General features: G+C 37.6%; 1 protein-coding gene across 1 annotated transcript in view; it reads right to left on the bottom strand.

The window, feature by feature from the left end:
- LOC134241360 (baculoviral IAP repeat-containing protein 6-like) overlaps positions 1-13828 on the bottom strand; it is a 42235-nt gene extending 28407 nt beyond the window's left edge. The window contains exons 1-24 of the mRNA XM_062723430.1: positions 13471-13828; positions 12946-13127; positions 12475-12609; positions 11619-11866; positions 11131-11333; positions 10816-10865; positions 10237-10332; positions 10027-10130; positions 9456-9625; positions 7686-9038; positions 7199-7405; positions 6689-6908; positions 5819-6320; positions 5045-5265; positions 4553-4726; positions 4227-4352; positions 3962-4005; positions 3610-3658; positions 2715-3411; positions 2282-2432; positions 1682-1896; positions 657-1441; positions 389-513; positions 162-272 (exon numbers count right to left, since the gene is read on the bottom strand). Coding sequence (XP_062579414.1) covers positions 162-272; positions 389-513; positions 657-1441; positions 1682-1896; positions 2282-2432; positions 2715-3411; positions 3610-3658; positions 3962-4005; positions 4227-4352; positions 4553-4726; positions 5045-5265; positions 5819-6320; positions 6689-6908; positions 7199-7405; positions 7686-9038; positions 9456-9625; positions 10027-10130; positions 10237-10332; positions 10816-10865; positions 11131-11333; positions 11619-11866; positions 12475-12609; positions 12946-13127; positions 13471-13651 — 6349 coding nt within the window. The 5' untranslated portion in view covers positions 13652-13828. The remainder of the gene's footprint in view (positions 1-161; positions 273-388; positions 514-656; positions 1442-1681; positions 1897-2281; positions 2433-2714; positions 3412-3609; positions 3659-3961; positions 4006-4226; positions 4353-4552; positions 4727-5044; positions 5266-5818; positions 6321-6688; positions 6909-7198; positions 7406-7685; positions 9039-9455; positions 9626-10026; positions 10131-10236; positions 10333-10815; positions 10866-11130; positions 11334-11618; positions 11867-12474; positions 12610-12945; positions 13128-13470) is intronic.
- Between the last annotated feature and the right edge of the window lie 37 nt (positions 13829-13865).

Raw genomic sequence — 13865 nt, forward strand, 5'->3', positions numbered from 1 at the left:
GTATGATTGAATTTACTGGGACAATTAATTTTAGCAATTCCAAAACCATCATTAATAATGCCAAAATTAGATAACTGCTAGATATTCCAGTTGTACGGCAGTGCTAAGCAATGTGAAAATCAAAACACAAATGTTGGGCAGTGAGAGTGGGCGATACTTACCATTCTCTCTTCTGGCTGCTTTAGAACTGTCATCATTATTGAGAGAGGTGTGGTCTAAACTTCTACACAGGAACAAGAGAATCCAACCAACAAGGGTCAAGTCAATCATTCCTACAACACAGGACAATGTGACTTAGCCTTCAGAGCATAAACTGATATTTTAAATAAATACTTAAGAAATTACATTTCTCAGACTAGTACTTTGCTCCAGTGCACACTATTCCTACCTGCTTGTCCGGCCACCAAGGGAGATAACACTCTAGCTAACATGTCTAGAAGACTTTCCATGATTGAGACAGCGCTAGGTCCTGATAAGGATTTCTGGCCCATTGCCAACAGCAGCACAAACACTCTAAAATAAATGGATGGACACATTTTCAAAACTACCAATAATCCAAACCCAGTGTTAATCAAGTTTACTTTAACTGGTGTTTAAGAATATAGCCCATGTCATGTGTGGCAGAAGTCTATTGAAGGTAAGCAAGAATTTCTTACCTATCTTGTGGAAATATCTGCGAATTTTCAGAATGGAAGAACTCCCTGAGGACGTTTCCCAGGAAGCTTCCCCACCAGGGCTGGCTGCCACACACCCTCATTAACAGCATCCCACAGCTGATCTGAATCTTCTTAGTGCCGTGAACACACAGGTTCTTAAACAGCATCTCGGCGGCCTGGGGACTCATCAGGTTATACAGGGACACGGGGGGCTGGGGGATACTGGCCGAGGAGCTGGTCATGCTGAGGACAACCTCCAACAAGCACTCTTGTACAAACCTCAATTTGTCCGTACACGCGTGCTGGATCCTCTCCACAACACTACCCCCATAGTCAGTTTTGGGCACATTAAACCCTAGCGCCGTGTGAAGTCTCTCGGTGGCTTTCTTGGCCAAGTTCAGCTGCACCTGTAACTGAAGACAGTCATTGTAACTCTGTATGATCTTGTTGTCCTCCTCGTTTTGTTTCTTGCTTTTCTTCAGGAAGTACTGGATGTGAGTATTGGCGAACTGTTGGCCATCCAGCCCCGCCAGTAGAGATTCCAGCCTTGTCCTCGCTAGGCTGTACCGACACTGTATGTCCTCTAGCAGTGACATGTAGATCCCTAGCTGAGCTAACATCTGGGATTGAGTTGGGAGTTCAGACTGGGATCCCGTGGTGGATGAAGACCGCTGCTCCAGGTAGCTGTTCCACTCCCACGGCAGAAGACAGCTGTGTCCGTAGAAAGCACCAATGGGAATTTTGGATCTTGTTGATCCACTTCCAAATCTTCCAATTGTTGTTATCTACACACAAAAATACCATCGATTGATTATCAAAATACATGTAATATATCCTTTTAATTTTCATTTAATATGACACAGGGTAAAGAAATTCCAGATACATGTCTGTACATATGTTCACATAGATTGGTACTTCTTAATTCCTTTATGGAAATCAACTTTTGTCAGCTGAAATGTTTTGGTTCTTTGGCTTTTGAGAAAATAAAAAAAAAGTTCAAATCATCAACATTTAACATTTCTTACCTTCAGATACCTGCATACTACGGGTGGCATGATGTCGGTCATGATAAGTGATCTGACTCCTATATCGGAGGCTACCACAAATCGCTGCCCATCTAATTCCTCCCCCTGTACCCAGACATCAATAGACAGAGAAGCTAGATCCGTACAGGCCGGAATCACCACGTCTGTCAGGACAATAGGCTTCCCAAAATCCAGGGTCACAAACCGACGAGCACCTGTCAAAGATTTACATCAATAAGTCAATACATCATTTATCAATTTCACATAAACAAAACTCCTGTTTATTCATGAATAAACATGAATATTCAATACTGTACACAAGGGAAATTTCTGCCCATTTAATTTTTCCTGATTTCACCCACAGGTGAATTCAAAGAACAAAGTATAACTTCTGAAACAGAATTGTCACTAGGTGAATATGAAATGGGGCAAAACTTTTTGCAAGTGTGAAACGGCAAAACAACCCCAGGCAAAAATAACCCTGTACACAGAAACCAGATATTTACAACTATACAACAGGACCAACTTGTGAGTACAGAATATTTCAGTTTTCAGATATCATGTAAATAAATCCATCAAAGGTGATCACTGTGGACAAACCTGAGTGCATTCTCTCAATGACTAGAACTTGTAGTGGGGGCTGTTGTAACAGAGTCTGGGCATTAGGTAGTCCTCCTAGAGCGGACTTAGCCGAGAAATGTTTATTGTTGTCTGACTTCCCATCATTAGCAGGTGTGGCCGTTCCTTGGCCCTAAAATAGACCACATTTTACATCTCATGTATTTACACAGACTATACTGAAAGATTCTTGTTGGAAAAGTCATTGAATTAGTAAAAATTTTATTTTTAAATGATTTGATAATTTTTAAAAACTTTCAAATATGCAAAAATTTACTATGAACTCTGGATAAGTAGGATTATAAATAAAAACCAGAAGTCTCTGACAAGAGCCTAGCTCTACTGGTTTGTACTTATAACAAATAAAGGTCTCTGACCAGTAGAGCTACAAACACACCCCAAACACATGTCTCACCTGTAAGAAGGTTTCATTAGGTGGGGTCAGTGGGGGAGTGATGACCATTGGGGTGGACTTTGGAGTTGGGGGCATCAACAGGTCACTACTGGTCGCTTTCCCTTCAGGGGGTAAACTCTTCCCTACCTCCGACAAAATCTGCTTAATGTGCATAATCTTATGCTTAAAAGTTGGGTAAGATTTACTACTGAGTTCATGTAAGTGTTGTTTTGTCACAGCCATGCTGGAGGACAGAGAAGCCAGAGTCGAGGCCCCGATATTTCCAGTCGCCTGGGGTGGTATCCCCTCCCCGAAATTAATCGTCCCCGACAATCCTGCGGTCCCTATGGAGGTGCTCTGGGAAGTTGAATTGTTGTCCATGCGCTCCATCTTTGTCCCATCGCTGGTGGAATGACACGTGAAGTGCAGAGGTTCCACTTCCATCAGCCCAAACAGACTGCCTTTAGCATACTCCAGCTGCACCTTCTGGGATTTGTCCGAGGGCGGGTTAAATAGGTCGTAGTAGTCCAGTTCGTCGGTGACTGAGGAGGAGGCAGAGGGGGCCGTCAGGTTGTTGTTGGTGTTCCCTGAGGTGGTGGAGTTACTCCCACTGCTGCTGAGGGTTGAGAAAGACACAGAGGGCACTGTATGCTTCAGGGCCAAGGGCAGCTCAATGTCAAACAGGTCAGGGTCAAATGGATGACCATACAATCCAAATCTGAAGGAAAAGAATGCACATCTTTTACACAATTTTTCTTTTCTGAAATTTTTGTTCTATTAGATTTAGAGAACCCCTTTTGAATTTAAATGTACAATGTACATGTTCAGTAAATATATTCATACAGGGACAATATAAGGCAATTTCTTGTAGAATATGAATAAATATAATATACACAGTATATGTTTTATTTCTAACCTGGATTTAAGGAGAGCATGGATTGAAGACATTTCCATTTTACATTGTACTGTTAAAAAAAATTTTATATACTATTTCAATTTATTGCTACTAATAAAGACTTCAGTTGTGATCGTGAAAAAGTATTTTAAATTTTGATATGGTTGCGGAGACTTGAGTGATGTCCATACACTTAACTCGGTTAATGGCATGTTGTGGAATTATTTACTAGATGAACAATGCCTTTGTCATTAACGAATATTTAATGGAATTTATTTTGTAGAAAGCAGAATAAATATTTTATTGTTTACAGGAGCATTAATTTTTTTGCAAAAATAATCAAAAAAGAGCATGGACAAAGGCTGTATTTTACTGAAGCCACTGGCCATGTCTGGGTCTGCCATCTTCTTACACTGTCTGTAAATATATAGGTAAACTTAGACCTCATGTATAAGCATTTAGTGTCCAAATGTGTAATTATTTGGTTCATAACTACAGAAATATGTAAATGTAGCTTAATGCATAAAAATTTGACAGTTTAACCACATAGAAATTTGCCTATGTACGTGTAGCTTGATCCATTACAGTGTGACAATGAACAAAGATCTCTGCCAAGCTAAGAAATATACTATACTTACTCCATACACATAGCCAGTAGACGGGAACACTTGTGAGCTGTTGTCCTGGTACCTTGTATAAAACAGGCCCTCACCACACTATGTAGATGTGTCTTCAGTGTGTAGGGAATTGTCTTCATTGCAGCTCTGTGTAAAATTATACCAAGAAAATATCAATAACCAAGACTTACTTTTCATGTAATTCATTTCCCTCCTAAAAATCTTAATTAATCAGAAAATATCCAAATATCAATAATTTTTAATTATTTTGATTTGATGTATTTCTTTAAATTAACCCCCTAACCCCCCATCCATTTTTCCCCAATATCATAATCCCAACAATTTACCTCCTAATGGGGTCATTCATCTGGACTCCCGATATCCACAGTAGAATGTCCAGTGCCATGTTCTGATAGCAATCCGAGCTGATCCCACTAAAGACATAACCATCACTCATTCCCACTGCTGACATCAAACGCTCGTGGAACTTCAAGTTTTCTATCATTGTGCTTCTCTGTAGCCTGTAACAAGTCAAATAATGGCGAAATAGAAATGTATGCTGATCAAAGGACATAAAAGTTCTTGTACATCCAACACAAAATCATAATCTATCATTATTACATTTTTGGCAGATTTATTAACACAAAAATTTGTCAAAAGATCCGAGTTATGAAATAATTATGATTTTGTTTTTTATATGCACTCCCTTGTAGCTTGGACATCAGTGATTTTTCCCCTTTTCCCACAATTTTCTCTCATTTCAAGAGTTCCAAAAAGATTATGTTTTTCAAAAACTGTGCACTGTTGAACCAAAAAGAATTTTTTATGTGTGAAAATACCTTTCTTTAGGAATCTGTGTCCTCTTTGTTTTTCTAATGGTCACAGAAATCTCCTGTATCCAGTCACAGCCCCTGAAGTTGTCAGCAAACTTAGGCCTCGGTACAGCTGTCATGGCTTCCTTGACCTTGCTGGTGGGGATAAATATGTCTTTATCAAACGCTGACTTCATAACGATCATCTTCTGTGTCGAGGAACTGGATGATGATTTCTTTTTCATTTCCTAGAAAACAGAATGTTTTTTTTAAATTACAAAGGAAAGCTTCTTTGATCCTGAGTGTATAGCATAGGACCTAAATCTGCAGGTGATCAAGGCTGAAAAATGATCCTTTTTGTATCTTTAAATATTGTTTATTTTTTAATTAGAGCAACATTTCAGATAACATGATATTTACTTCCACTTTCTAATAATGGTTCTCATTCAACACATGCAGTTTTTCTTGAATATGTGAATTTCCCTAGATAGAAAATTGCCAACAACAACTACTGAACTTATCACCCAAAATCCTCTTCCTCCATACAATATTTATAATATCAAGTTAGTGCTAGGGTGTTATCATCAGAACAGAATGTCCACAAGAGTTTTCAGAGACTCCAGTTCCAAGTATCATCATTTGATAACATTACCCTACTCATTAATCATCTTTCCATGGAGTTCTAATAGACTATCCTTTTCTTGTGAAGGCCGTAGCACTTCCTAGGATTGCTTAGCAACACAAATTAATAGAATATTTCTACAAAAAGCTACATAACAAATGTGTAAAACTGATTCCTACCCTTTGTTTTTCATTGTTCTTGTCATCGTTCTTGCTGTGAAACCCTTTGATGTGCAGGAGGAATGCCTTTGGCTTGGTGCTCAACAACTGTGGACTGGTCAGTGTTATCAGGCCACCATTCCCGGACAAGTCCAAAAACGAGGCCAAATTGACCGGCCCGCACAGTATCTCTGCATTGTGGTCCTCCAAAAACTCCGGATCCAAAACACTGTTGATGTTCTCGCCAAATCTGCCATTGGATTTCTCAGTGCAGCTGGAGTTTGTGTTCTCTTCTTCAGCCTGACAGAAGGCATTGATATTAAAATCGATACTTTTGTCTACTTCTGCTGGATGCATTGTGTTGGACTGCCGGCCCAGGGTAGTTACGTTTTGCTTCAGCAGTGTGATTTGTACGTCGGGAGGAGAGGTACACATTGGGTGTAACGAGAACTTGATGTCGACATGGCCCACACAACAGGGACGTGGTAGGACGATTTCAAACAGGTGTTCATCCCAAGTGGAACTACAAAGACACAGTTAACATAAATGTACATCAACTTTACATGTATTTACAACCCATAAAACAATGTAGATAAAGAGTACAATACATATATTAAGGTTGTCCCTAAGAATTGAAATAGAAGGGGACATTTAAAAAGTAGAAGGAGATCTGGGGAACCCCCCCCCCCCCAAATCGAGGGTTTAGGAGGAATATCAAAATAACCATTGTAGGTTGGGAAATTCCCTGGCCAATGGGTCAACTCTGATTTATTAAAACAATGACAAATATTCTAACATATAAAGACCATTTTATCATTGACCTCAAAAGGAAACAAAGTGAGAAGCAAAACTTGAAAGGAAAAGTACATATAAATAAAGCTTAGAACATACCTGTCTGGTTGCAGTTTCCAGGTGCGGGTGTGCTGAGTTGCCTCCCCCTGATGCTGTAGATGCTGAGGGTGGCGCCTCTGTTGCTGTTCCTGTTGTATCTCAGTCCAGCACGACGGGACGGTGGATGTGAATCGTGGCATCAGGTTCTCAAACTGTATCAAATTATGAAGTAGCATCAGGTTCTCAACTGTCAAAGATTTCTTTGCTAGGAGATCAGTACCTAAAGAAAACAACACATTTATGAACAAAGAAATTTATGAATTGAAGTTTTCCCTCTGTATTTTGTACAGAGCCCTATCACTATTCAATCACTTATTAATTATGACCTCCAAGACGAGCTATGAAAATGGTGCAGCTCACATCTGATTCTCAGTCTTTTATTTCAATTTATCTACATTTAATGTGTATCAATGGGCAAAATAATACATACATCTACACTGTCAATATCAGCACTTTAATTTCTATTCCTTATAACACAGATTTTCTCACTGAAATCACACATGATTTTACCTGGGCTATTTTTCTCCAGATGTTCCTTCGATTCTGTAGATTCGGTATTACTGGAGGAGAGATCCGGTTCTAAGCGAGATTCTCCATTACACACTCCATCCGGAACATCCATCAGTGAGCCGGACTCCGATAGAACCGGACTGTCCTCACTCAACTGATAGAAGTGAAGTTTGCCCTCCGCTGAACACACACACAACCTTTCCATACCTAAAACATGTAAAATATGTAGACTAGTTTTACATCACATTTATATTTCATTTTTTTAAACATCTTGGCAACTTATACATAAGTAAGCATTTACATAGCACCAATATTTAAGTAAGCACTGAACTTCCCTCAAAAAGTTCTATGCATTATTAGATTGAAACTTCCCTTCACAAATATTTTTGTGCATAAACAGTTCTATAAGTAAATTAATTTAAAGATTGAAGATACATGTACTTTCAATAATATCAATAGGGGAAAAATATATACATGGGTGCACTACCTGTGCAGTAAGCTGCTGATACAAATTTTTCCTCAGGTTCCGGGGGTGAAATCTCAGCTACCACACTTAAATCATTCAAGTTCAACAACCACAGTTTTCCATTACTCAGCGTAACAACAGCCTGGCCAGGAACATGGTACGCCATCTGGGTGCTAGCACTATTTGTTGCCAGTGACTCTGGGCCCGGACTCTCTTCCTCTCTCTCTTGGTACTCACTAAATTCCTGTGGTAGCACAATAACACTAGTGACGGATAGTTCAGCCTGTTCTAGGTACTTTGTGACCACTGGGGTCTCCTCCAACTGTGCGTAATCCTCGCTGAATTTATACTTATACAGCAGGACACAGCCTCCGAGACATTGATCGAGCGAGCTCGACAGCTCTGAAATGTTTTCAGAGGAATTCGCTATCGAGTTTGAACCATTGTTTACGTTAACCGGTAAACATTCATCACATGAACCCGAAGCCTCGATAGTGGGAGAAGAATCCGAGATCACGGAAACAGATTTGCTTTTCGTAGAAGACTTTGAGAGTCTATCTGCTGGTGAGACTACAACTAGAATGTGCTGTCCGTCTAATATAGGAGAGATAGTGGAGACTTTGAACCTGTCACTTTGTAATCTCTGTGGAAGTTCCACACATTGTAAAACACTCCCGGTCTTCGTGTGTCTACTGGAACCAGAGGGCTTACTGACTGTGGGAACCTTGGCATCGGGCACTGAGTTAGACATTCCTATGCTCGGACCTTCTGATGTTAAACTCACCGGCCCAGGGGTTACACCGATCAACATATCGGGGTCAGAATCAAACATGGGGTCCATCAAACTGAAGTCATGATTCATCATGGAAATGGACCCTAAATTTGGCACAGCGTTTAAATTATTCAAACTAGCACTACTTGGTAGCATCCGCTTTTGTTCCTTCTCTTTTTGCTTCATCCCCTTGCGCACGTCGTCCCTCAGGGCCAGTACCAGCAGATACGGAATGAAGACCGTGGACTGTAACAGTTCATTGTCTACTAACTCCCCCTCCCCACAGAAGCTTTCCTCCTCTGAGGATATGATCTGGGGAGAGTCACTGCTCACCACTTCATTCACTTTGTTCATCAGTTCCACCTCCTCTGTTTCACATTCCACATTGTTCTGTTCCAGAGGCAAACTCATCCTCGTCCTTCTTAGAGACACCCCACAGAAGAGGGTGGGATGGGGTTTCGATCTGGACTTTTTCTTGGCCTTTGAGATCTTAGCTCCATTACTTTTTTCTGTTGAGCTTTTCTCTGTCACAGGTTTCCTTACAATACACATGGACTTTACTAACACATCTTCACATGGTCTATTCCTAGTTTTTAGTCCATCTAAACAAAATATAGAGGAAAAAATTGAATATTCTTATTAACTGTTTTGCAATAAATTTATAGTCTTATATTTGATTTAACAATAAAGTTCCGTCATTGGTGAGACAGACTATGAATTCCTCTCTTAAAGGATCAGGATTTTTAACTCTCTGATCAGTTCATACAATCTTTATGATATGTATCTCAGTGCAGATTCGTCTCAATATTAACTTCTTGAGATTTCATTTTTTTTTCTTCTTGACCAACCATAGATTTGGTTACATTTTTAGTTTTAAAACTTACATTAACATTTTTTAGTTTAGTTTTAGTTGCTTACATTTTTAGATTTAAAACAGAAATCTACATTCCACTTTGAATTTTTTTACTAATATATCATTTAAATCATTATTTTTGCTTTTCTTTTCAATACAAACTAACCCGATTTATCCAGCTTCTCTTGTGGCAGTTCGTACAGAGTTTCTGCGGTGCTGTTTGTGGAGGTGGTGGCAGTAGATGGTTCACCACCACTTTCCGTAGAAACACCATTCTCTACTTTCTTCACAGTATTCTCAGGCTTGGCATCAGTTTCATCATGCAAAGATTCATCACTGCAATTTTAAGACATTTATCTTATCTATTTGCTAAGAAACTTCATTCTTCTGAGTGTTTTATTTCTTTTATTACATTGTATTTCTTTATCCAAAATTTACTATAAGGAAGAATCTGGGTTTGCAGTAGTGAAAAGGCAAGTTATCCCTGGCTTTTTAAAACAAATTAAATTCCTCTCATATCTCAAGTTTACAGGGAGATTGACCCACAATGTCCAATTAGCTAGTCAAATGAAATTGTCTATTTTCCCCTTAAATCTGTCACAACATTTTTAAGCATGCCTAACACATTCTTATTTCCTGATTACTGCCAGAACTCGACAAAATGTTAAACAATTCATCATAAACATACAAGTAATTTCTTACAATTCTCTTTTATCAATAGACTTTGTTATAATTACCCATCTACAGCTTTGGGAGATCTTTCAGACAGCCTCTCGATCTGAAGTCCTGTCTTCAAGGCTATCACAGGGTTAGAGGGATCCAAATTAAACTGGCAGTACTTCTGTAAGCAATAAAAATCACTTTTGGCATTTTAATTTATTCCCTTTATTTAAGAAGTACCTTTCATAAAGTATACATGTATATCAAAAAATGTATACAAGATTTACCTTTAGTATTTTATCTACATTCCAAACCACTATATTCCCATTCAGAGTTGATGTTGCTACAAAATTTTCTGTGGCAGTTGTACTCATACACTCAATCTAAGAGACAAAAAAAATCATCTGATTAGGGTTCTAGACTTAAAATATTGAAACTAAAAAAAACAAAAACAATGTAAATCAAATCACACACATTCTACTTTGAACCACATATGCACACACATGTAAAATATACATATTCTGTAGATCACTAAATTTTCACGACACTTTATTTTTGCAAGATAGTCATTGACTCTTAAATAACAAGACAAAATTTTCACGATATGTGGTTATTGCTCTATATAATCTTAAGGAATACCATTATACGTGAGAATTAAATTTTAAATTTTTGCGAGCACACTGTCTTGCGAAATTCCAGGAAAATAAAGTTCTTGTGAATAAAAATTGATCTACAGTTTATGTTTGGTACATGCATGTTGAAATGTTACCAAGAGGCAAGTTAAGTATTTCTTAAGGAAACTTTCTTTGTCACCTCAATTGCAGAAATTTATAATGAAGATTAAGGAAGTAACTGAGAAAACTGACCTTATCATCATTTTCACTGTGTCTTTTTGCAGGCTGGCTACCATAGGTGACTGAAATCAAAGTAATACAACGTCAATGATTAATAGCAGGAAAAATAGGAATTAATTAGTGTGATCACATTTGTACAGTTCATTTTGTTGTGTAATGTCTTTTAAAAGATGTGTTTTAATATTAGAATAAAATCATGTCACAAAAAGGCACCATAAATTCTGATTTAAAATTCCCCGTTTTAACAAACCATATGCATATATATGTTACTTTTAAACACAAAATCATGGTGTAATTTCCTGTTATATTTAAATAGCATCTACTCACCTGCGAGTGGAACATTCTGAGTGTACTCTCCCTTAACAAAGGGACAGGTTGGTGAGTGTCGCTCGTGCTCAGACCAGGGCTCGTCTGTCGGCTCCCAGCACACCAGACACACGTTACAGGTAAAACACATTGCACGGTCATCTCCCATTGAGTTTGGTTGATGGTAAAATCCAGCCTGGGACATTGGATCAGGCAATGCCCATCTGTAAGACAAAATTTTTAACCATGTTTACTATTATCTTCAATTTTAATTGCATCCTTTCCTAAATGATATTTACAACTTCACAAAATCGTTGATTTCAAACTTTTACTCAAAAAGTAAAATTAAGGTGGACTCATTACAAAAGTACATATACGTACAAAAATAGCTTTCTAATGAGCATTGCTAGTCTAAGAATTCTGAGCATTGTTATTATGAAAACTGTATCATTAAAAATATGTACAGCAACGAGAAAATTTTCAAGGAAACACTTGAACAAAAGATTTACTTGTAATTCATGTGAGGCCATGTCCTGAAGGTTTTCTGCCGTGCCACTTCGCTGTACATCATGGACCTCTCCACGGTGCTGCTCCACCCCTCCCCGTTGTTTGGGAGGAGGTAGTTCAGTCTGTCCCCAATAGCTGAGGCCACAGACAGACCTGGATTGTTCATGCTAAGCCTCTTCATCTCGTTCACCAAGCCTGTACAAACAGCCTTGAGTGTGGTGAGTGGTAATTCCAAGCAAATAGTGGCCCACTGAAATTAAATACACAGTTGTAGATATTGGTTAGGGATTTAGAAAGCAACAACTGTTATTTTCAACAATCCTTGTCCACCTACAGAAATGAAAGTTGAAATTTCAGCAAAGTTTTCAATCTTTCTGGATTTTTAAAGGTATTTTTGATGTCAATTTTGATTTTTATTAAAAAGTTAGGCCAAGCTTAAAAAATTCTTTGTTTGCAGTTGCCGACCTATAATTTTTAGTCTGAGTAGGTAGGTAGGCAAATTTTTTTTTTTTTGAAAAAAAAAATTGTTTCCAGATTTTTGTTAGATAACATAAAATAGAGTTTTTCATAGACCTACTATACATCAATAAGCTGCACTCTTGGTATAAACTAATAATTGATAAAGACAAAAATTGAATATGAAATAGTTTTAATATCCTGAAAAATTGGAGAGAAAAAATAATATTACAAAATGGCTTTAAAAAAAAGTTTGGGTTGGGTGCATTTTCAGTTGGTTGGTCGGCAACTGCAAACAAACAATATTTTATTTTAGGCCTTATCTTAGAATCTTAGAAATTTTAAAATTAGTTTGAGCTTTAAAATTCCTGAAATAATCAAAGATAGATTGACAAGCATTACTTTTGCTGCTTTTAAGTGGCCTTTTGTTGCCTCTTGAACTGCATCTATCTTCTTCTCTAGCTCCTTACAAACTTCATCAACATGATCTATCCCAGGGAGTTCTGCATTCATTAATGCCTTGTGGAACTGTCCAGCCTGTAAACAAAACATTTTTTAAACAAATTAAGGGAATTTTGTGCCAAAATACCAGCAAAAACTGTACACTGCTGACTTATTTCCTTCAGATACAATCATCATACATCAGCTATATATAGCCTTGCATTTTATTCTTTAACTTCAAATGAAAAATCAATTAAATTTACCCATGATTCAATCCCCTTATAAAACAGAAAGCAATTAACCACTGTCCTCCCAAAATACTCAATTCAATTTCGGTACATATACATAAACAGATAAATTCCAAATCTTAAACATGCTGCTTCGTAACACTAGCTAGGTTCCAAAATATTTTTACTAGATTTCTTTCCTTACCTCGGCAAGTGGAATTTCCACTTTGACTTGGTCCTCTGATTTGTTGATGGGTGTCTGCAAAGCAGTGTCCAATAGGAGCATACCTCGCAGGTCATTTCTAGCACCCACTGAATAATCATCAGCAAATATCACCTTGTCTTTTCCAGGTAAATATATGGCATGAATGGCATCACTTGTATTTGCTGCGATCAAAAGAAACGTATTAACATTACTAAGTGATATTAATGTAAAAACTAACAACATGTGACAAAATGAGTAGAATTTCTTTCAGTTTGGTGTAAAACAGCTCAAATAAACCATTATTCTTTTCATAAGGAAGATCTATCTATAAGAAAACAGAATTTTCTTGCAATATAGATTCTTTCTAAATGCTAATCAAACTATGTCTGAAAAACTACTTCTCAAGATAGAAGAAATGAACTTGAGGATTTTAAAGAAATTGTCCTTTCAAATAAATACGTAAAATTTTACATAATCAGCATTTATGTTCTCTCCGATATATTTCACAATGTTATATCACTATACCTGACAGATCCGATTTTTGCAATAAAGCACCCGAAGCAACATCATATATTTTTACAGATGGTTCTTTTGTTGATACTATAATTGAATTTAAGGCGGAGTGGTACGTGACGGCACTGGCAGATACTCCAACAGATATACAACCGTCTTCTCCGACATACCACTGTTTTTCAGTGGCAGCCATCTTCTTTCCCTAAAGTCAATTCTCGTTTAAATGACATCATCATATGGTTTCGTTTCTTTGTTAAACATATTTCTATCGCAATATTTGAAATAAATAATAGTTAATGATTAAATATATTCTAAATTGGTTCAATAAGATGGAGCCAATATATCTATATTCAAGACAACAAACCAAGATCGAAACGGGAATAAATTGTATCACGTGACTAGAATAA

The sequence above is a fragment of the Saccostrea cucullata genome, unplaced genomic scaffold (assembly GCF_032062105.1).
Source record: "Saccostrea cucullata isolate Sc308-1 unplaced genomic scaffold, CSIRO_AGI_Scuc_v1 ctg206, whole genome shotgun sequence".
NCBI lineage: Eukaryota > Metazoa > Mollusca > Bivalvia > Ostreida > Ostreidae > Saccostrea > Saccostrea cuccullata.